We start from the raw sequence: 22,330 nt of genomic DNA, 5'->3' as shown, positions 1-22,330 counted from the left end.
TATTTATTTACATTTGAGTATATTTTAAATCATTATGCATATTTAGATTTTGCATTTGTGTGTGTTTACTCACACACTTGTGCAGTCAGCCCTCCATTTTTGTGGGGGATCCATTCCAGATCCCATCGCAAAAACAGAGACTCGCCAATATTCAAGCCCCATAGGCTTGAATGGGGTGTGTGCCCGTGAGCTCGCGCCCCGTTGAAATTAACAGAGGTTCCCCCTCCCTGAATATTCAAGACCATGGATCTCAAGTCTGCAAGAATGAAGGGGTGACTGTAATTAAATCTTTTTCATATCATGTTTTATTTTACATAAGCAAAAAGTCACTGTAGATTAGAACACATGGAATCTGTCTTGTATGAATATACCCCATCACCAAAACTTTATGGCACATTCTAATAAAATCTCTGAATTGTTTAAAGTGCAAATTTTTAATTACACTATAAAACATTGTCTGGTTGCTGAAAATATGTAACACAATGAATGACCCTCTATATGTGTAGTGCAAGATGAAAAGGAAAACTATTCAGACATGTTTCATTTTTTAAAGACTATATAGTAAAACTAAGCAGAGAAGTAGAGGACAGGGGTTCTTGAAGATGTCTGATCCACAGGGTGGCCATGGTTCGAAATCGACTTGAGGGTGGTTAACAACGAGGTAAAAAAAAACATGAGCTGTTCCTACTGGGTAGGACAGTTACCTCTTACCAAAACTAGTATTTTCATATAATGAGGAATCTACTTTCAATGCCAATTGCATTTTCTCTGTGTGGAGTAAATGTGTTCTAGAGGAATGGATGCAGTGTGTGCTGTGCTTTGAATATAATTTGTGCAAAAATTTACCATCATGATTTTTAGGAAGTGAACAACTGTTTCATGATGAACAGGCTGCATTTCAGTAGGGGCAAACTATAAAAAATGTGCTGCAGAATTTATAGACCACTTTAAGAATCTTTGTGGATATTAGAAAAACAGGTTCAACAAAAGCATCAAAACTATACAAGAAGGAATTCTCTTTTGCAAGATACATGGGAGGAGTAAATTTCTTCACAACATGAAAGCAGCCATAGGAATCAACTTGAGGGGCATGGGGATACCAAAAGTGACCCAGAACATTAAGTTAATTGGAGGTATATGCAATTTGCAATTTTGCAAAGTTGCTATGAATATTCACATACAAATTTCAGTCATTTGAAAAGGACCTATATGACACAAACTCTCAAGAGCATCAGCAAGATGTTTATTGAACTCCACTTAGTTGGAGGGTTTTACAACAATCTGGTTTGTGTATGGACTTGATTAGCAGGATCACCTGCAGATTAAACTGCTGATAAAGGTATTACTTTCTTACCTAGCTGAAAACTTGGTCAAGCACTGGCAGATAATTCATTGTATCCACATTGTAATTTTTGAAATGCTAGTGTTTGCTTTTAAATTCTAATTTTCAAATTTTACTTTTAATTTTCTCCTCAGTTTCCATTGCAAAGAATAATACAAAAGCTCAGACATCTCCTTCCAAAGTGAACCGCCGCTCGATGCAGTCTCCACAGAAATCAGCTCCCCCGGCTTCTGTTATTGCACCAAGAGGCAGGAAACCTAATCGGGGCAAACCACCCACTCCATCTACAGTTCTTAGGAAAGGCAGGTCTCCCAAAAATATCCCTGTGACAAAAAACACATCTCATAAGGAAAACCTCAAAAAAAGGAAACAAGGCTTAAAACCAGGAAGGAAGGTTAGCAGATCTGTTTACCTTCACATTGAATGGCAGGAGATGTTTTTAATGTTTGCCTAGCTAATTTTGTACTTTTAAAAGCTATTTTACTATTTATAAAAATACATTTTATATCAATTTATATATTCTGTATCAGTTTTCTTTATTTCTTAACATGTATTTTGTGCAAGCTGTTATTAACTGTGTAATCGTACTCAGAAATAGGTCCTGACATATTCACTTGTGTTTTGTTTTGGAATGTGCTGGAAGCAAAGGGAAATGTACTTACTTTTAGATTACCATATTTTTAAAATATGTTCTATTTCTGTTTTTTTGTCTTGACACATCTAAATGAGTTATTCAGAGAAATACTACTTTACTACAGGAGTTGGAATCATGCAGTCCTCCAGTTGTTTTGGGACTTCAAATGCAGCACTCCTCATCATGGGCTATGCTGTCTATGGCTTCTGATAGTTGCAGTCCCACAATATCTAGGGGTGGGAGATTATTCCAACGTCTGCTTTACTGGATCCCTTGTTAACTTTGTACAGAAAAAGCTTCATAAGTACAAGCTAGCTTCACTAATTAAGATCATTAATAGCATATTCCTATGTTTGTGTACTTAGAAATAAAATCCACCTAGTTTAGTGGGACTTATTCCCAAGTAAGTATATATAGTATTATAATATGATAAGTGTGTATGTGTCCAAGAGCTCACAAAGAGAGTGGCAAAGAAACATAAAATTGACATTTGCCATTGCTGTTCACATTTGTCTTAGCAACTGTTCATATATTGAAGGCTGGGGAAGGAAGGACATGCAAGTGTGGCAGTGTTGATGTGGATGGCTGCAAGTAAACTATTTGAGATAACCCCTGTAATATAGTACTGTAGTATAGTACATGTGATGGCAGATCTTATGGATGCTCTCATGTAGTCTCTAGTCCAAGGTGAGATCATGACTTTTCCTTTTTATTTTTAAATAGAGAACCTCTGAAACATGGGTTGACCCTGGAAGTAGTGGAATGGCAGTCTTGATATTCTGATACAGTCTCCATTTCAAAGAGACAGGGGGAAATTGGGGGGGGGGGGAGAGAGAAGTGTTTAACTTCCCACCAGATCACAGTTTGAACCTGGTCTTCAGGAAGGCCTTTAAAAAAATAAGAAAAAAATATTTCTTTGTTTTAAACAGAAAAAAATCTTACCAGTGCAAACTCCAGTATTTTCACCTCCCCTTACTTCTGCAAAAGTGGACAACAGCACCCCTCAGATACATAAAGACGGACCTGGTATCACTGGTGCAATGGCTGCTGTCATTTCCACAGGTAGGATTTATTGGCAAGAAATAAAAATTATGTCTCCTTTTCATGGGCATGGCTTGATGATTCCAGAGATATCATGTCAAAGGTACTTGGGATTTCTAAATGGAAGACCATATGTAAACAAAGCAGAGTTGTAAATATAACTTAGTCACTTGGGTGCTTACAATCTTTTAATTATGAGTTTGAAACCAATTGGAAGAAAGTGTATTGTGATCCTAGATACTTTAGAATAATAAAAGAGTAGGCTTTTTAATTGCTTGTCCTTTGCACTAACATATGTGATGTTTCCTCTGTATTTGCCTCTTAGAAATGAAGCTGGTTATTAGAGTTATTCATAGCAAAAGGGGTGCATGGAGGTGTTGGTGTTCTGATGAGGGCTAGGAGCCCCCGCCTACACAGAATAGCTCTGAATTGGTCAGAGGGTTATGATGCTTTTTTTGCTATTGCTGTTTGGCTGAGCAATTTGTCTTTTGTTTCTTTGCCTAGACTGTAGTTGAATCCCCCAGCTCCATCAAAAATGAAGGTGTCTTTTCTTTGTCTGTTCTTGGGAGTGTTTGCGTGGCCTAGTCCTATTCTCTCTTTTCCCTTGTTCTACCATTTTTCCTCCTTTAACCCTTTCAACAATCATTCTGCTTTTCCACTACTCTCTTTCATTGTTTTCTAGATTTTTATATAGTTGTTAACCGACCTTACTTCCTATTCTTTATCTTACATCCACTGTCCAATTATGTTTACCTCCCCACCTCCCCACTCACCCATTCTAATTTTGCTCTGGTATTGCCAATTCATTTTACTGTTACTCTTGTTCAGTGTATGTTTTTAGCATGTGTTCCCCACCCTCTTCATCTGATACTTCTATTTTTCCTGAGCTCCAGCCTTTTCTCATTCTGACTTTCTTCCTTTCTCCTAGCTATATCCTAGCCTATTTTCCTTATCATCCTATGTTATATTCATCCATTCCTAGGCATTACATTAATGTATTCTTTCCTCTCTCAGTGTGGGAATTCATCATGGGTACAAAGCCACAGCAAGACCTAAACTAAATAATTAAAGCAAGAGTTTCAAGCCCATCTCAAGCACTAATCTGTCACTGTAGGGTCTTCCCTAAAACAACTTTTTCATTCCTTATAGGAAAGTCATGAGGGAAGATCACTGTTTTTAATGGTCACCTACACACTCACTCCATACACTGACTTTGAAAAGATACATTCCACCAGTGCCCTTCCCTCATACTTTGGAATATTATGGGTGTAAACAGAATTTGTTCAAAAGGCTTTTAAATTCTTTATTTTAGTTCTCTAAAAGACAGGGTGAAGCAAGCAACTGGATTAGAAGTGTGATGGTCATGAATATGCAATTGAACAAGTGTAATGAGTCTTGTCTAGATAGCCTCCAGGAGAATGGGAAATCTGAGAATACCACTGAGATTTGGAATTTAAGGCTAGTAAGTTCAGCCTCTTTGGGCAGGAATGGACTTTACAAACAGAACACTTGTCGATCCCTTTCATTTCTTAAACACAGCCTACAGTTCAAATCACTAGTAAGTTTTTGAAATAGCTGTACTTGTGTAAGAGATGTCCAGATGTTAGAGAGTAGAGGCAACCCTATTTTCATCACTGAGAATTTTGTAAAACAAGATTGGATCCAGATTATACTTCTTGCGGCAACAGGGTAGAAAATTCCAGAGTAATTACAACTGACCATATTCTTCTTTCTTTCTTTTTTAAAAGTTTGTGTCTATGTTAACAAACATGGAAACTCTGGGCCTCATCTGGATAAAAAGAAGGTTCAGCAGCTGCCAGATCACTTTGGACCAGGACCTGTCAATATGGTGCTCCAGCAAGCTGTGCAAGCCTGCATAGATTGTGCTTATCAATCAAAAAATGTTTTTGGATTCCTCAAGTCAGGGCATCATGCAGGAGAGATGATCACTGGTATTTTATTTTATTTACTTATGGATTTGTATTCTAACTTTTTATGAAGGAGGCATTCACACATCAAAGCTAAGACAGATTTGTTCCCCGATGAGCTGTATGCTGCTTATTTGGTCTTCCTTGAGGTCTGTTGGGGAGCAAGACACCTAGACTTTGTGCTTCGATGTCCCTAGAAGCCTTCTACTTCAGACTTGTTGTGGCTTACCCAACAACAAGGGGGAACAAATAAACTGTGTACACTGTTCATTCACAGTACACTAAGGGTGGGGCACAATTCAGGGATTGGGGGCTATTTTTCTATCTCTAGGATCCTTTGCTGGGGTGGGGTGGGATTGCACTATGCTTTCCACACAAAGATAATATATTTGGCCAGTCTTGATAAGCTCTTAGAAGAAGTGTTCCCAGTTCCTGCTGAATAGAGTCATAAACTAAGCTGCTGTTGGTTCTCTTTTTCTATGAAACTGTCCTGTTAGTGTCAGCACAACAAGTACCTGTGTTGTCTTGATTTTCCATTTGGCCTTTTAGCAGCTGTGTAGATAAATATTCCTGTGGATGCTATGCTTTTCACTATTCTCTGGCAGTGGCAATCTTCAGGACTCAAATTAACACACAGTTTATAACTCAGGTGTTTAAAATGGATTGCTGTAGTACCAGCTGGAGGAAGGGTCTATGTAATAGATGGGTTTAATCAAGCCTCATAAGTTCCTTTGTCTTGCAGTATTAAAATCTAAAACTTGACTTTGCGTGCTATGAAAAGCCACTAATCTTTGTTCACATCTTCTGCATACATTTGCACGCATAATAGGAGGTATGTATCTGATACCAAAGAGTTAGTTACTAGTAAGGCTTCATTTATAAGATATTATTTTGTAGAAGATACTCACATGGCTCCATAGAATAAGAGATAAAAAAATGCTATCTTCCATTTCTGGTTGGAACACAGTACATTTTCTTAGGAATATGACTTTAAGAGATAAAGCATTAAAGCTGGAGTCTCAAACACTGTAATTACAAGTTACTAAATAAAGAAATCCATTGTCCAGTCATTCCTAATTGTGTACATAAAATACATGTTTATCCTCATAGCATCCACTATTCATCTTGACAGTTATGAGCAACAGGGGACCTCTAGATGTTGATGGACTCTAGATCCCAGCATCCTTCACTACTGGCAGTGTTGGCCAGGGCTGAGGGGTGTTTGCTGAAGTCTGGCATTATTTTGGGAGACTATGGTTGCCACCCTTCCCCAAAAAACTGAGGGGAAGTGGAAAAGAGGAAAGGTAGTGACAAATCTACAAAAGGGTGTCTATATTCTGATTATAACCAGCCCAAGTACAACACACTATAGGAGGCATGTCAAGGACGACTAGAAACTTCTTTTAACCAGCTGTGGCTGAGTGATATCTCTATGATGGGAAATTACAAACAAAATATGTTTCAGACTTAGATTTTAAAAAAGTTGGATGTAGTCTTATCAATGTATTATTCTGTTGTATCATACAATTAGGCTGATGTTTGACTTCCTTTATCAACAGCTTCTTTTGATGGGGAAAAACATGCCATCAGTCTTCCTTCTGTAAACAGTGCATCATTTGTCCTGCGATTTTTGGAGAAACTCTGCCACAGCCTACAATGTGATAATCTTTTTAGTAGCCAGCCTTTTAGTCCTTACATGGGAAGTGCACATAGTCCCACCGAATATGATAAAAACAAGCCAGGTAATGCTGTACTATTATTATTATTCCTCCTCCTATTTCAGCATGATTTTGTAGCATTTCTCTTGAGTATTTTTTAAGTACAATATTTATTTTCATAAGACATTTCTATACCAGAGAGATCTGAAAATGATTGGAAAGAGTGTAAGTTTGGAAGAATCCAAGTTACAACAGCCATGTGTATGTAAACCATGAGGTTTACATAAGACTTTCAGTCAGAAAATTTATGATGCCCTAGATAGACTTAACAACAAATAATGTTGTGGCACCTTAAAAGTATTAAGTTTTATTTGGCTTATGCTTTTGTAGATAGTAGTCGGCTTAATCAAATAGATGTATGATGATGTATCTAAGGAAGTACTTTTCATGCAAACTTGTATCAAATAAGATTTAGTATTTTTTACGTGCCACAAGACTTTGTTGCTTTTGTTGCAACTTACTCAGCTGACTTCCTGCCAATTCCTGATTTGATTAGGATTGCAACATATTTCCTTTGCTTTGCTTTGTTTAATAAATATAACACTAAAACAGTGTTAATTTGACATACCATAAAGAAATAGTATAAAGTATAGTCTTGCAGACACTAAAGTTGCAGCGTAAATATTCTTTTCCTCCACAATTCAGGCAAAGAAATGAAACACTTTAGTAAGTGTTTAGGTCTGATTTTATTTCAAGCTATCAGATGCACTCACAGTTTTAGTTTTGATTTTGCTTTCACCTGCAATTTATCAGATAGAACAAGAATTTAGCTTTGTTTTTCTTTGATTTACAACCAATCAGATGAATATGCAACAAGTTTGGTTTGGATTATAATAATTTTGGTCCCCTTCTCACCATGATCCTAATTAGAGTTTGCCTGCTGCTAGCTAAAGGAGACTGCCCAGGAGAGGTGCCTCTTCCCATATTTTGGGGGTGCTCCTTACTACCCATTCACAGATCACCCTCACTCATTAGAGTTCCCCGTCATCCATATAGGATTTTTAGAGGGTTGGAGAGGTTGTCAGGTGAAGATGAAGTAGAGAAGTTTGCTTCCTTCAACCCATTGCACTAGAGTAGCTAAAGCTTAATCCAACCCATTTTGGACAACACACTGTGATGTGTGTGGTATTAAGAGCAGTGTCTGCACATATAAGTCCTCTTTTGGATAGAGTGCAGAGGGCGATTCTCTCATCTTTGGGAACTGTCCAGAATGCTCCCACTATCTGGTAGCTGTAAAAGGCTAGAGAAGTCTGTTGCTGTCACTTACTAGTGGGAATAGGAGGGAGGGGGAGAGGTGATTTAGACACTGCTGCTCTGGGCTCCTAGGGGAAATAAAAGACAGCTGCACTCCATTTGAGAGTTCATCATCATGTCACCATTCCACCCACCCCTGAGCTGAGACCAGCTGCTTCTCTGTGGTTTGAATCACTTCCCTGCCAGTATGTGATCAGAGATCACTTCCAGGGCTTGACAGCTACCAAGTGGTGGAAGGGTGCAGAACTGTGTGTGAAACTATGGTTAGATCTGTGTTTTGGCCAATGTGTGAAAGCGTTTGATTAATGAAGAAAGTCAAGGAATAAAGTTCAAAAGTAAGATTACAGTTGAACATTAGGAAAACAAAAATAATCCACATAGATGATTTGGATAACTTGAAAATTGTGTAGATGATGAAGACATCAACATAGTTAAAAGATTTTTTATACCTTGTTTCAGTCATTAATCAAAATGGAGAATGTGGTCAAAAATCAGAACATGGCAGCTTCGAAGAGCAGCTATGAAAAAATTAGAAATGTGAAAATAAATCAGTGAATACCTAAGTCAGGATTATCCATGCCACAGTATTTCTGATTTCTGTGTAGGTTATAAAAGCTGTATAGTGAAGAAAGTTAATAGGAAGAATATATATATATATATATATATATATATATATATATTGGAAATATACTGGAGGAGACTTGTAGAGATACCATGGACTGCCAAAAAGACAAATAAGTGGGGCCTAGAACAAATCAAGCCTGTAATTTCCCTAGAACCCCAAAATAACAGGCTGTTGAACTTTGGACATATCATGAAAGAACTGATTATATTGAGAGAAGATTATAATGCTTTGCCAAATGAAAGACAGTAAGAAAAGAGAAATACCATATTAAAAGTGGACTGACTCAATCAAGGAAGCCATGGCCTTGAGTCTGCAAGATCTTAACAAGGCTGATAGTAACCAAGTATTTTTGAGGTTTCTCATTCACAGGGGGTCACCATGAGTCAGCCAATTTGATGGCAGTTAACAACAATCAGTATACCAAGAGTCCATCATATCCACAGACTCTGGGTACATGGATTCAGCCAATGGCAGACAGAATATTTGAAAAAATTACAGGAGATCTAATGAAGTGAGTGCCCTTACATACAGAGAGAGAAGAAAGGAACCGAATTGCCCATGCCCAGTCACACTCCTGCTCATTTCCACAGCCTGGCCAATCAGTTCCAAGGCAGAAGCAGAGGCAGTGGTAAGCCACAGCTGCAGGTGTGCATTCTTCAGGGCTTCCCATCTCTGAAGCCACCTCAAATATAGAAGCATGTGGCTGACAGGCTCCCTAAATAATAATAAATAATAAAAATTTTATTTCTATCCCACCTTTTCAGGGATCAAGGCGGCGTACAATGATGGGATTTATCATCCCAATGACAAATAAAATACAGTAAAAACAGTTACAATAGCAGCATAAAAGCACAACAACACACAATAGCATTTCCAAACATCCAGGCTAGCAATGGGGGAGGGGAACATAATAGGGCTATTGGGGGTAAGCCTGTTTGAACAAATACGTTTTCAGCCCTTTTTTAAATTGGGCTAGGGAGGGGGTCAAGCGGAGCTCGTCGGGGATCAAGTTCCAGAGCTTAGGGGCCGCAATTGAAAAGGCCCTTTGCGTGGTGACAGCTCGTCTCGCATCTGGAACCTTTAAAAGATGTTTATCCCCAGATCTGAGAGTGCGGGGCGGATTATATGGAGAGAGGCGGTCCTCTAAATACCCTGGGCCCAAGCCATTTAGGGCTTTATAGGTGACGACCAACACCTTGTATTGCGCCCGGAAGCGAATAGGCAGCCAATGAAGATCTTCAAGCACCGGTGTTAATGTGGCAAGCCCTGGAAGATCTAGAGACTAGCCTTGCTGCCATGTTCTGAACCAACTGAAGCTTCTGGGTATGATACAAGGGTTGCCCCATGTAGAGTGCATTACAGAAATCCAAACGAGAGGTTACCAGAGCGTGTACTACAGTTTCAAGGTCCCCCCGGCCCAGGTAGGGTCGCAGCTGGCGTATCAACCGAAGCTGATAACAGGTACTCCTGACCGTTGCATCCACCTGAGATGTAAGGTGGAGCGATGAGTCCAAGAGCACCCCCAGACTGCGAGCAGAGTCCTTCAGGGGAAGTGTGACCCCGTCAAGGACAGGTGGACAAACCTCCAAACCTGGACCTGGGGAACCTATCACAAGTACTTCCGTTTTCTCTGGATTCAGCCTGAGTCTGTTTTCCCTCATCCATCCCATTACTGACTCCAGACAGGCATCTAGAGGAGAGATGCCATCCCTGGTCACTGCATCAGTCGGAGGCACAGAGAAGACTATTTGGGTGTCATCAGCGTACTGATAACACCGCGCCCCGTGCCTCCGGATGATCTCTCCCAGCGGTTTCATGTAAATGTTAAATAGCATGGGAGACAGAATGGCTCCTTGAGGGACACCAGATGTAAGTGCCCTCTTATCAGAGCACACGTCTCCCAGCTGCACCATCTGGAACCTTCCCGAGAGGTAGGATCGGAACCACTGCAGCGCAGTGCCCCCAATTCCCAACTCTCTCAGGCGCTCCAGAAGGATACCATGGTCAATGGTATCGAAAGCCGCTGAGATGTCCAAGAGCACCAACAGGGACACGCTACCCCTGTCTATGCCCAGAAGGAGATCATCGACCAGGGTGACCATGGCAGTCTCAACTCCATAGCCCACCCGGAACCCAGTTTGAAATGGGTCTAGATAATCCGTATCATCCAAGATCGATTGAAGCTGGAGTGCAACCGCTTTCTCGATCACCTTCCCTAAAAATGGCAATAGCGAAACAGGCCGATAATTACTATGCAACAGGGGGTCAAGGGAGGGCTTTTTAATCAGCGGTTTTACTATAGCCAATTTCAAGCTGGTTGGAAACTGCCCGTCCCTGAATGATGTATTAATAATCTGGTGCAACAAAGACGTTACACCTACTCCCCCCTGAGCCGCTAGCCATGAGGGACAGGGATCGAGTGAGCAGGTTGTCTTCCTAATGCTTCTAAGGATCTTGTCCACATCCTCGGTACTTACAGACTCAAATTGATCCAGTACAATCGAGTCCATGGAAGCTCTGGAGGCCTCTACTCCGGATTCTGACCCAATAATGGCGTCAAGACCAGCCCTTATCCGAGAGGTTTTGTCCACGAAGAAGTTGTTAAATTGGTCACAGCAGGCCTTGGATGGTTCCAAAATAGGGTTCAGAGAGGGGGAAGGCTGTGTGAGCTCCCTCACTACTCTGAACAGCTCTGCTGGACGCGACTCCGCGGACGCGATACGCTCAGCATAGAACGAGTTCTTTGCTGCATCTATCGCCTCTCCATAGTCATCTAAAAGAGAGGCTAGGAGAGCCTTGTCGGTTAAGAGATGGTGGCTTCGCCATTTGCGCTCTAGTCATCGCAGGACCCGCTTCCTTGCCCGGAGATCTTCCGTATACCAGGGCTGTTTTTTGGAAGCAGGCCTGAGAGGACGCTTGGGAGCGATACTGTGTATAGCCCTGGAGAGATCAGTGTTCCAGATGGTAGTGAGGGCATCAACAGAATCGCCGTCATATCCAACCATAAACCCCTCTAGGGCTTCTTGGAACCTTTTGGGTTCCATCAGCCTTTGAGGGTGGACTATTCTAATAGGTCCACCACCCCCGGGAGGGATCTGGGTAGATGCCTTGAGGCAGGGATGCCCAAAGAAGGCACACCTGGTGGCTTAGGCTTGTTGTGTCTGCCCTGGGACTGTTCAGCCAGGCAGTGGAGGTGAGCAGGAGGGTGACTGGGCAAGGGTGATTTGGGTTCCTTCTCCTTTCCTATGTAAGGCACACATGATGCCAGTGCTTGTTGCGACCGCCACTGCTGCCCTATACCATTTTAAATAAGAGACTTTATGGATTTTGCATGGAAAGCTCCATGAAGAAGATAGTACTTAGCTGGTCAATACAGCATATGACTCATTGTTTTCTGTGTATATTCCTTTGCTTGAATTGATCACAAAGCAATTCCTTGGAGGAAATAGATTCATGCAAAAATGTGGAGAATATCCCACAGCACTCAGAAATGAACATTTAGTTGTTTATGTATTTGAAGTGGAACAACAGTATCTATTGATCTTACAATACTTGAAATCCTCATTTCTTTATTGCCAGCAAAAGAGGAAATGTCAGAAAACAGAAGTTCAAAGCGGTATCCTCAGGATTCACCACCCTACACTGCTCCTCTGTCTCCTAAACTCCCAAGAACAGAAGCTCAACCATCAGAAGGTAACTACTGTCATTTAAGATTACCAACAAAAGCAGCAAAGCAATGTATGTCATGCAAAATTCACAGCTATTGTAGGTGTTGTAACCAAGAGGCTTAAGGCCTTTATTTAGCATACTTGGAATTGGAGTAAATAGTTCCAGGCTCATTCACACAGTTTCCTCTCCTAGTGTTGAGGATCACTTGGGTAGTCCAAAGCTACCTCTCCCCTTTCAATCCTCAACAAGATTGCTCCCACCCTCACCAAAGCTGTTTCCCCATTGTGATTAGAAGTTTGAAAACATTGATTTTGCCTACAGACATATGCGTTCCTGTTTGGGTGTATGGAATTTTAAACCCTTTCCACTACTGATCATGATTAAGATTCCTATTCAGTGCTGCTCATAGAGGTGTTAGACAAATGAATCTGTTCTCCACTGCTCAGCTGATCAGTTGGGGGAAATGAGTGGGACTTCCTAGGTTGCACAGAGGGCAGCTGCGGTCTTTGTGCTTAATACTTGTAGTAGCATTTAGAGCACATAGCATGTTCATGTGTTATCCTGGTTTACAAGTTTTTTAGGTAAAGGATGATTATTTGCAGATGGGAAATGAAGCTAAAGAAACCTCATTTTCAACAAAGACTTTGCAGACCTACCTTTAAATCTCACCTCACGTTGTATAAGAATATCACCCTGACTTATACCAATACTAATGCATACTATACTAATACTAATTTGTCCATCCATTTTTTTACAGCAGAAACCCTGCCAAGTGAAGAAAATGGCACTCCTAAAGACCACAGGTTTGCTGAGGACTCAATGGATTCTGCACTTAATTCAGTTAATCCCTCAAAACCGAATTGTCGGAATTCCATTGAATATCGTACCTCAGGGAATGTATCCTGTTACAGGAATTCTCTTCCACCAGTGACCTCTACCTCAAACACAGTGCCAATCCTACGGAGACTATCATCAAGTTCTGCTGGGAACAGCAGTTATTATGAAGTCAACAGGAATAGACTCCAGAGGAGGATTGAAGGTATTCTTCATACATCACCCTTTTAAAAGTGCATGTTTAGTTCAATTGTTGCTTTAAAAAGTGTAAAAATTATTTAAGTAGACTGTGGAAGTACCTTGCTATTAGGCTTTTGCAAAAGAAGTCACACCTGAAAAATTTGCAAAAGTGCCAGAAAAAAGAAAGTGAGGCGCGTTACAGACGGGCCCCTTGAGGTGCCGTCATTACACGCGAGGGGCGGCGCTTCCTGACGCGCCTTGCCCCTTGCGCGTAATGAGTGTGTCAAAATGGCGGCACCCTGTACAGATGGGCACCACAATTTTGACATTGCAGACGTGCAGCGCCTGGATGTCGCACACCGGAAGTGGTGCCGCAAGTGTGCGCCTCGCGCCTTGTGGTGCCTCTTCTGGGGCCCTGGAAGAAGCGCCATTTTGGTGCTTCTTCTTGCTCCGCGAGGAAGCCACGTAGTTTGGCTGCTGTGGCTCCCTTGTGGAGCAACCGGCAGCGGCACAAGACTGCCCCTTCTGGGCAGTCTGTAACACGCTCGAGTGAACCATTTCTTAGGGGCAAAACAGATGGTCGAAATAAGCAGTTGCCCCACAGGGAGAAAAGCAGGACTAAAAAGGAGCTGAATTTTTCTGCTTCTACTTGGAAAATGCACACCTTCACTTGTACATCTAAATGCAGCACTGCCAGTGTGTCTCTAAAGGGGCACTCCATCATAACCCTAACCCTAACTGTGCATATAAACTCCCCATTGCAGTTGCATATTTAAAAGGGATGGAGCTGCCATACCCATGCAGTGACACCTCTCATGGACAACATACACAAAACAGACAGTCGAAGAGGGGGCATAGGGTGAAGGAGGGGCATGGTTGTACCTTGCTGGCATCTGCATGGGCATACCTCTGCTCCGATGCTCTGTCCTGGTGAAATGCTGCACATGCCAATGTGTGAAGGTTCACAAGGATAGCTATCCAGTGGGATAGCAGTCTGGTGGTTCATTCCTGCGAAGGTGCACAGGGATGATGGAGGGAACAGTAAAAAAAAAAAAAAAGAAGTACCCAGTGGTGTGGCTTCAAGTCACGCTATATGGTCATGCCACACACACTCCAGCCGCCTTGGGAACAGGTAGTGTGGTTGGTGGGGTTTCAGTGCAGCTTCAGAAAAGGCAGTGGACAAGTGGACAAGAAAACTTAAGGGGTATGTGTCTGTCCATGTCCCCAAATCTGTTGGTAGCATCAGAGACATTCTTCACTTTCAACATTTTGTATATTTAAGCTGCAAGTTCTACAACAGGACCTGACCTCAGCGCTCTGAAACGGGAACCTTCCCGTCTGCTCAACAAGGACCCTTCCACGTGGTCAATAGAAGAAGTGATGCGATTTGTGAAAGAAGCTGATCCTCAGGCATTAGCACCCCATGCAGAACTCTTCAGAAGACATGTAAGAAATCTTGCTTATATGTAGTTTTATTTTAAAGTTTGTTTATGTTCAAGCATTTAAGGTCTCTTTCATACTTCACAATTAGTATTACTTTAACAACCATGGTTATATCCTACAGGATCTTGGCATTTGTAGTTTGAAGAAACACTAAAAACTCTCTGGTTGAGAATTCTAAATACCACTGCCTAAACTGCAAATCTGAGGATTACACAGGCTGGAGTGATGGCAGTTAATGATATACAATTGGCCCTTGGTATCTGCAGAGGATTTGGTCTGTCTCCACAGATACCAAAATCTGCGGATGCTCAAGTCCATGTTGTCCCCAATGGTGGCACAGCTGCCACAACACCATTAAGGACAGCCTCTGTTGTCTTGTGGCAGCACATGCACATGGTTGTGCCGCCACTGGGGACAACAGAACTTAATGGCGATGCAACAGTGTGCATGAACCACCACAGGACAGGGGGCCGTCCCTAATGGCAGTGTGGCCACATGCATGTGTTGCCATTGGGGACAATGTGGGCTTGCTGTCTGCAGATGCCTGAATCCATGGATAGCAAGTCCACAGATACCGAGGGCCTACTGTATCAAAGTGCTATAATTGTGTGCAGTGTGAACAAGACCTTAGTCTTAGGTTCATGGTACATAATGCTACAAGGAGAACAGGGAAAGCTTATTGCAGTTTGAGGCATTATGGATTTTCTCCCATCCTTTCCCATCTCCGCTTGGCTGCAACTTCTTCTTCTTCTTCTTCTTCTTCTTATTATTATTATTATTATTATTCCGCTTTTTCACAAAGGAATCAAAGCGGATTCCAACAGTATAAATTAAAAAAACCAATTAAAAATTACAATTTAAAAACCCCAAAACACCAACCCTCCCCCCAATCATAAAAACTGTGATCAACCCATAAAAAGAGATTAAACATCAAAAAAATTAAAACTGTCCAATAGGAATACACTGAAATTTCAGGCAGATTAGTGCAAGAAATGAATCTTCCTCTAGAGGAGCAGGGACGGGGGCAATCAGTTTTGATAATGGTATCAATAGAAGTATCAGTAGAAGGGGAGGCAAGTCTAATGGATCTAACCTAGTCTGGAAATGCCTGCCGGAAGAGAGCCATCTTAATAGCCTTTTTAAAGGCTTCCAAGGTGGCAATATGGCAGATCTCGTCTGGCAGGTCATTCCAGAGCCTGGGAGCGGCTGATGAGAAGGTCCTCTGGGTCACCGCTGAAAGTCTGGTCTTCTTAGATTGTAGATTCTTCCCAGAGGACTGAAGAGTGCGGGGAGAATTGTATGGAAGTAGCTGCTCCCGCAAATAGTCAGGACCCAAGCCGTGTAGGGCTTTAAAGGTTAGAACCAACACCTTGTACCTTGCCTGGAAACTGATAGGCAGCTAGTGGAGAGCTTTTAGTACTGGTGTAATATGGGCAGTTCTGGATGTGCCCATGACCAGCCTGGCTGCCATATGCCATATTTTGTACCAAATGAAGTATTTCTTTTTTAAGAAAAGAGATCTGCTTGGAATAATATATTCTCATCACATGTAATACATCACTTTCATTATACACAGCTGTTCACTATTTTTTACCCACTGGAAGCAGTCATTATTAGGCTGTGAAGTGAGTCACACATTTGTTGTGTAATTTTGTTGTACTCCTTTGGGGACTACATGATCTTTTCATATGCCCATGCACACACATAGGCAGAAGTAATATCATCCACCCAGTCTTTCAGCACAAGACTGTCTGCAGCTTTTTGAGGGGTGAGGTAGTGAGAAGGTAGGAGATTCAGAAAGATCGTTATAATCAGATAAGTTGTATAAAAATTTGAGACTTGTAACATTCATATTTAAGGGACCCAAAGATTTAAAATGATTGCCACAATGGTTTAAAATAATTTGTTTTAGGAGGATGGAAAAGATGCAAAATAGCACAAATTGTGTAAAAAGTGCACAAAATAAACTTTGTGGGTTTTTTTAGATTTCACTTTGGGAAAAAGATTTTTAGGCTTTTGAGGTTTGGTCTTTCTGTTGCATAATCTGTGTCAAATATTTCAAATAACGCAATATTACTATGCGAAATCATCACTTGCTTCTCCTCTTGCATTAGCAACAACTTTCACTTTATGCTCTTACCATGTGCACAGCATTTTCCCAATACATAAAAGCAGGTGTAGAATTAGTCAATTGCTTTTCATTATAATTTATTTAAGAAACCATTTAAAGAGCAAAATCATTCATTTTCTTGTTTAGTAGCATGAACAACAATGTGTATACAGAAAGTCAATGAAGAGACAATTAGAAGAAAGTGTGTATTTATTATTAAAATATGATGAGATGAGAAAAAGATGTAAATGTGATAATTTAGATTATAACTTTATATTTTCATATTGTAACTATTCCTGCTCTGTGTCTTGCTGTCCTGTGTTCAACCTTTTGTATGGGAATGTATGTTGTTTTTGTCTAGTACTGCATTTTTGTTCTGGGCTGTTTAAACAAGAATTTGAATTCCTTCTTCATTATCTTTTCTTCCCGGCAACAGGAAATTGATGGAAAGGCACTCTTGCTACTGAGGAATGATATGATAATGAAATATATGGGGCTAAAATTGGGGCCAGCACTAAAGCTGTGCTACCACATCGAGAGACTTAAGCAAGGAAAGTACTAGGCAGTGGATGCACAACCAGCAATGATGTTACATGTTTAGTGGCAAAACCTCTCAGGTTCATGAAGATGCAGGAAGCACAATAAAGCTGGAACGTCTCCTGATCCTAGCAATGGAGAGATGGAAGATGGTCCTATTCACTTCAGAAAAACAAGTTTCTATCAAATTGTCTTCAGTGTTCTGTTCTAAAAGCATCTAAAAACCATCATTGATTTGTAAACATTTCTTAAAATACAAAATTTCTTATCAAGGAGAAACATATAAAAAGTGCAGGGGAAAGGACAATGTCCAGAGTATTTATATGGGAAGCTGTAAAATGTATTCTTGGCTATTCAGCTGATGCATTTTCATTGAAAACCAAAACAGCTGAATTCCAAAGGAATGTTTTATTTTCTTTTAAAAAATCAGGATTGACGGTTTTTGAAATAGTGGCTGAATTCATATGTGTAGCAGAGGAAAGTATTAATGTTGACAGTTATTTCAACTCTCAGCTAAAGTTTTACATTTGGTACTCCTGGAGATAAATATTAGATTATGTTGTATAGATTTCCATAAAGGGAATAGCCATATGAATGGTTCTGTATGTATGCACTGTATGTTTAAACAAACAAACAAACAAGCTTCATTTATATACCGCTTCATACCACCTAAGCAGTGTCTAAGCGGTTTACAACTGTATGCTAATTGCCCCCAACAATCTGGGTACTCATTTTAGCGACCTCGGAAGGATGCGAGCCTGAGTCGAGCTTGAGCCCTTTCGCTGATATTGAACTCGCAACCTTATGGTTTTGAGTGAGTGGCTGCAGTACAGGCATTTAGCCACTGCGCCACCAGGTCTCCTAAAGACAAAACTTTTTATACAGTAGTTTTAAATTGAGAACCAGTGCAGCATAGTGGTTTGACTCAAGACCAGGGTTCAAATCCCTTCTCTCAGAGAAAGGCAAACTCTCTCAAAATGAATCTTGCTGGGAAAACCCCTATGATAGGTTCATCTTAGGGGTTACCATATGTCAGAAGTGACTTGATGGCACACAACATAATACAACTTTAAATTATGAAAGGAAATTTAACAATATACTTATAAATTAAGTTGGCAATATTTTTTCTTCAGAAGGAGGTTTTCACAGATGATTTGAGCAGCCACTTTCCAGAGGCATGAACAGATTCCCAGTTTGCTTTACTGGAATACACTAGCCACCATTTTTAGACATTCCATCTCTGGAGCTCAGCATGAATGTAAGTTCATGCACTTGTATATTTATATGGGGTGTACATGCATATACATATATATATATTTATATATATATATTGTGTATATTATTCTTTTTAAAATAAAAATGTTTTTAAAGGTACTTTTGCACTGTGACAGATGATAAACTGTAGATCCATTTTTTAAAACAGTGGGAAAAATCAAAAATGTGCAGAACACATTTTGCCCCAGTTTACATTTTGTTATGTGTAGTTTCAAGCTGTGGAGCCTGCTGTGTGCAACAACCTTCACATATAAAACAGCAGAACACATGGTCAGATAGGCAGCCTGACAGGCCATTTGGTGTTGCATTGGGGAGGGGATTCAGTTCCTTTTCACTCCAAAACAGACTGTTTCCAGATACCAGACCGACCATCAGGAACTGTGCTAGGTCATGGATAATCCAGCAAAAGTTTCTGCATTTGCAGCTCTCAATCCTAGATGCAAGGATTTAATCCCAAAGCACCCTATTCTGCATGTAGTTAGCCTATGCTGAATTAAAGCAAAATGTGTCATCCTAATGATTCACTAAATGCCCGTTTGCTTTGCTTTCTGTTACTGGAGGAACAAGAAACAATCCATCAGTGGACAGGTGGATTTACACAGGGGAACTCCCTGGACTATGCAATATTCCTGAATTTTCATGTCATTATGCTGAGCCATTTTGTTCTGGGAAGGCTTCTGGAAAAGCATTGTTTTGCTTCTTTCCCCTCCTTTTCAACAAGAATGATTTTTTTTTTAATGAGTTGAATTGCACATGGATGTGTGCATTTTACCTAAACCTAGGTGCTCTTTCTATAAGCTAAACGAAGTGCTGATAGTGAAACATTTTGCTGTCACTGCCAACGTAATATCAGGGACAATTATGTACATTTGATGTGTAGGGAACTGAATGTACGTATGTAATAGTACAAGTAAAGATAGAGAAGATGTAGTCCTAAAAGGAAAGTAGATTTTATATTTCTTCCTGCCTTTTTTTATATCAAAAGCTTCTAGTTAAAAAAGAAAAGTATTTTTGACACATTACTTGTTTGAAAATGCCTTGCTTACTGGTATTCTGATTACTCAGGTTTAGCAAAAATACTGCAAACTCACCAAACAATTTTCAGACATAAATATTTATCTAAAATTACTTTCAACATGATTTAAATGAATTGATTTTAGAGGCATGTCTTATTTTATGCAGAAAAAGCTAGTATTAATATTCATTACACCAGCTAAGTTTTGCTTCTCATCAGAGCATACAACTGTTTAACCAACTGAGTAATAGCTGCATAGATAAAAACCAAGGCTGTATCTGCATTGCAGAAATAATGCAGTTTGCCACCGTTTTAACTGCCATGGCTTCATCCTAAGGAATCCTGGGATGTGTTATTGTGGCACTGGAGCTCTCTGACTGAGAAGGCTAAATATCTCACAAAATTACAAATCCCAGAATTCCATAGCATTGAGCCATGGCACATAAAACAGTGCCAAACTGCATTACTTCTGCAGTGAAGATGCAACTCTAGATCTTGTTCAAGAACAGAGAGCTCCACTGGCATACTTTATACAGTTGCAACATTCCAGATGACACACAGTTGTGTCCATGCTTGTTGCTGGCAGACGGGGAATTGGTGCTGTTGGATTCCTCTTTACACAATCTTGTACAAAGTGCAGCCAGCACATTAAGTCACTGTTACCATAATCCTGCAGCAAGATTCTGGCCATAAGCTCCGACAGACATTTAGAGCCAAGCAGAGAAAAATAGAAGAATACAGTGGCACTGTGTTACAAATATTTGGCATCTATATTTGTGGCTGTGATACTAAACATGGCATATTTTCCCTTTTGGGCTAAGCAGTCATAGATAGTTACAAACATCCAAGGATTTTCCAAATTGTTTTTAAACTTGACAAAAATGCCAAGAGTGCAAAATTCCTGGCACTTTCATAACAAAATTCAGACCATATTTTTGTTTCATAGGTGGCATTTTAAAATGCTGTTAATTTACAGGATAGAAAATGGAAGAGAGACACTGTAAAACCTAATGTATGTTTTAATAAGTGTGGTTTAATTCACTCATTGGGAGCAGAAAGTTGTTTGCTGGGTTGCAGACAAAAATATCACAGATATAATGCAATTGCTTTTATATAAGGTATTGATGGCTGGAAACTGTTTCATACAAAACTTTATAAAATGAGATTTATCCTTTCATGCATTTTTGCCAGTGTGGTAGATTTGTTAGTACTGGATAGTGCAAAGGGTGTGTATTATATCATATACACAGAACTACACAAGAAAAAAGAATGTCATACTGAAACCTAACCCTTGTATTATAGCATGATATCAAAGTCTGTCAGTGTTTGTAACAGAATATATTTTTAATTTTTTAATTCTTTATTTTCAACTTATGTTCTCATCTAAGCAAAAAAAATAAATAAAACTTATTCAGTGTTTGTTATTTGTACACCTGTTTTATATAAAATTGTAACTCAGGGTGGGAAAGCTCCAAGGCCCCCCGTGTCTTCACTGACCCACTGTTGGGTTTAGAAACTCCAAAGTCTACTTCTAATTTCATAAACTCTGCAAAGGGGTGAGAGATTTATCAAAGCATGGAGGACACTTATTGTTTTAAGAGAATTGCTGTTCCTGTTATTTCCAGGAACAGCAATTATTTATTTATTTGCTTATTTTCTTTTTCAAGGCCAAGAGGAGAGAGAGAAGAGAAGGTCTTGAGGTCATGTGCAGCCTGCATGCTTTTTACAACTGCAGTAATTGCACAAACCAAGGCCATTCTGCCCCTCTCAGACTTGCTAATAATGCTTCATTTAGATCAGGGTGGATGAAGTGCAGCCTTTCAGATGCTGAACTGAAGTTCCCAGCATTCTTTACCACTGGCTATGGTAAATACCATTGGGAACTGCAGTCTTGACAACCTTTGGAGAGTGGCACTCTGCCCACCTCTGAATTAAATAATCCTTTTAGTCAAACACACAAATACATCTTAGACTGTTTTACAGAACTAGCTGGGACACTTCACAGACACAAACTATATCTGCAGCAATGCCATCACTAAGTCTTTCCTATGGAAGAAAAGAATTTACTGCTTTGACATATTTGGAATTGGTTGTTTCCTAGAAAGGAAAAGCACCACGTGCTGGTGGTCTTAATGGAAAATTGCTAAAGGCTGCACTAAAAGTTGCTTTGCCAAACCAACAATTTACATTTAAGAATGGGACAGAGAAAATTAGAATTTGAGAAAATTAGTCACTGCTTTGGAAGTGTTTTATGTTTTGCAGATTTTTCACCCCAATTGCCATTCTCGAGTATACATGAGATATACTCTGGTCCAGTCCCTGGCAGGTGTAGATAAGGCCAAGAAAGACGTTTCCCAGGAAAACTGATTACTGTAGCTCAGTGCTTCTCAGGCTATTGGATGTGTCAGACAAGCATTTATTTTCTTACGTTCTAAATCAGTTCCAACCATGCAATGACCAACCCTCCACATCACTCATCTTGTAAGCAGGCCAGCCACTAGCCACTGCCAATTCTGTGTGGCTGCAACACAGGGCAATGAATGGGGACACATCCAGCTGTTTTCTTGTTGCTGGACATACTGAAAGGACATCATCTATAGAAAGCTCCCAAAGACTCCTGGAGGTCTTTATAGGTGCCTGTCAGCATGTCCAGCTACAGAAATAATAATTGGATGTATTCTCAATCACCCCCCACCCCCGAAAACAACAGCAACAACATGGAAAT

At 40.3% G+C, this 22,330-nt stretch overlaps 1 protein-coding gene across 3 annotated transcripts in view; it reads left to right on the top strand.

Annotated features, from left to right (window-relative positions):
• SCML2 (Scm polycomb group protein like 2) overlaps window positions 1-21,012 on the top strand; it is a 76,135-nt gene extending 55,123 nt beyond the window's left edge. For all 3 annotated transcript variants that reach the window (XM_089511694.1, XM_089511693.1, XM_089511695.1), the window contains exons 8-15: window positions 1,477-1,736; window positions 2,906-3,038; window positions 4,766-4,969; window positions 6,505-6,687; window positions 12,122-12,235; window positions 12,969-13,250; window positions 14,508-14,671; window positions 17,215-21,012. In XM_089511694.1, coding sequence (XP_089367820.1) covers window positions 1,477-1,736; window positions 2,906-3,038; window positions 4,766-4,969; window positions 6,505-6,687; window positions 12,122-12,235; window positions 12,969-13,250; window positions 14,508-14,671; window positions 17,215-17,340 — 1,466 coding nt within the window. In that variant the 3' untranslated portion in view covers window positions 17,341-21,012. The remainder of the gene's footprint in view (window positions 1-1,476; window positions 1,737-2,905; window positions 3,039-4,765; window positions 4,970-6,504; window positions 6,688-12,121; window positions 12,236-12,968; window positions 13,251-14,507; window positions 14,672-17,214) is intronic.
• The last annotated feature ends 1,318 nt before the right edge of the window (window positions 21,013-22,330 follow it).

This window comes from Sceloporus occidentalis, unplaced genomic scaffold (genome assembly GCF_023333645.1).
Source record: "Sceloporus occidentalis isolate IW3139 unplaced genomic scaffold, rSceOcc1.0.p SCAF_2, whole genome shotgun sequence".
Lineage (NCBI taxonomy): Eukaryota > Metazoa > Chordata > Lepidosauria > Squamata > Phrynosomatidae > Sceloporus > Sceloporus occidentalis.
The sequence above is the reverse complement of the archived record's forward strand: the minus strand, read 5'-3'. Positions and strand labels throughout refer to the sequence as shown.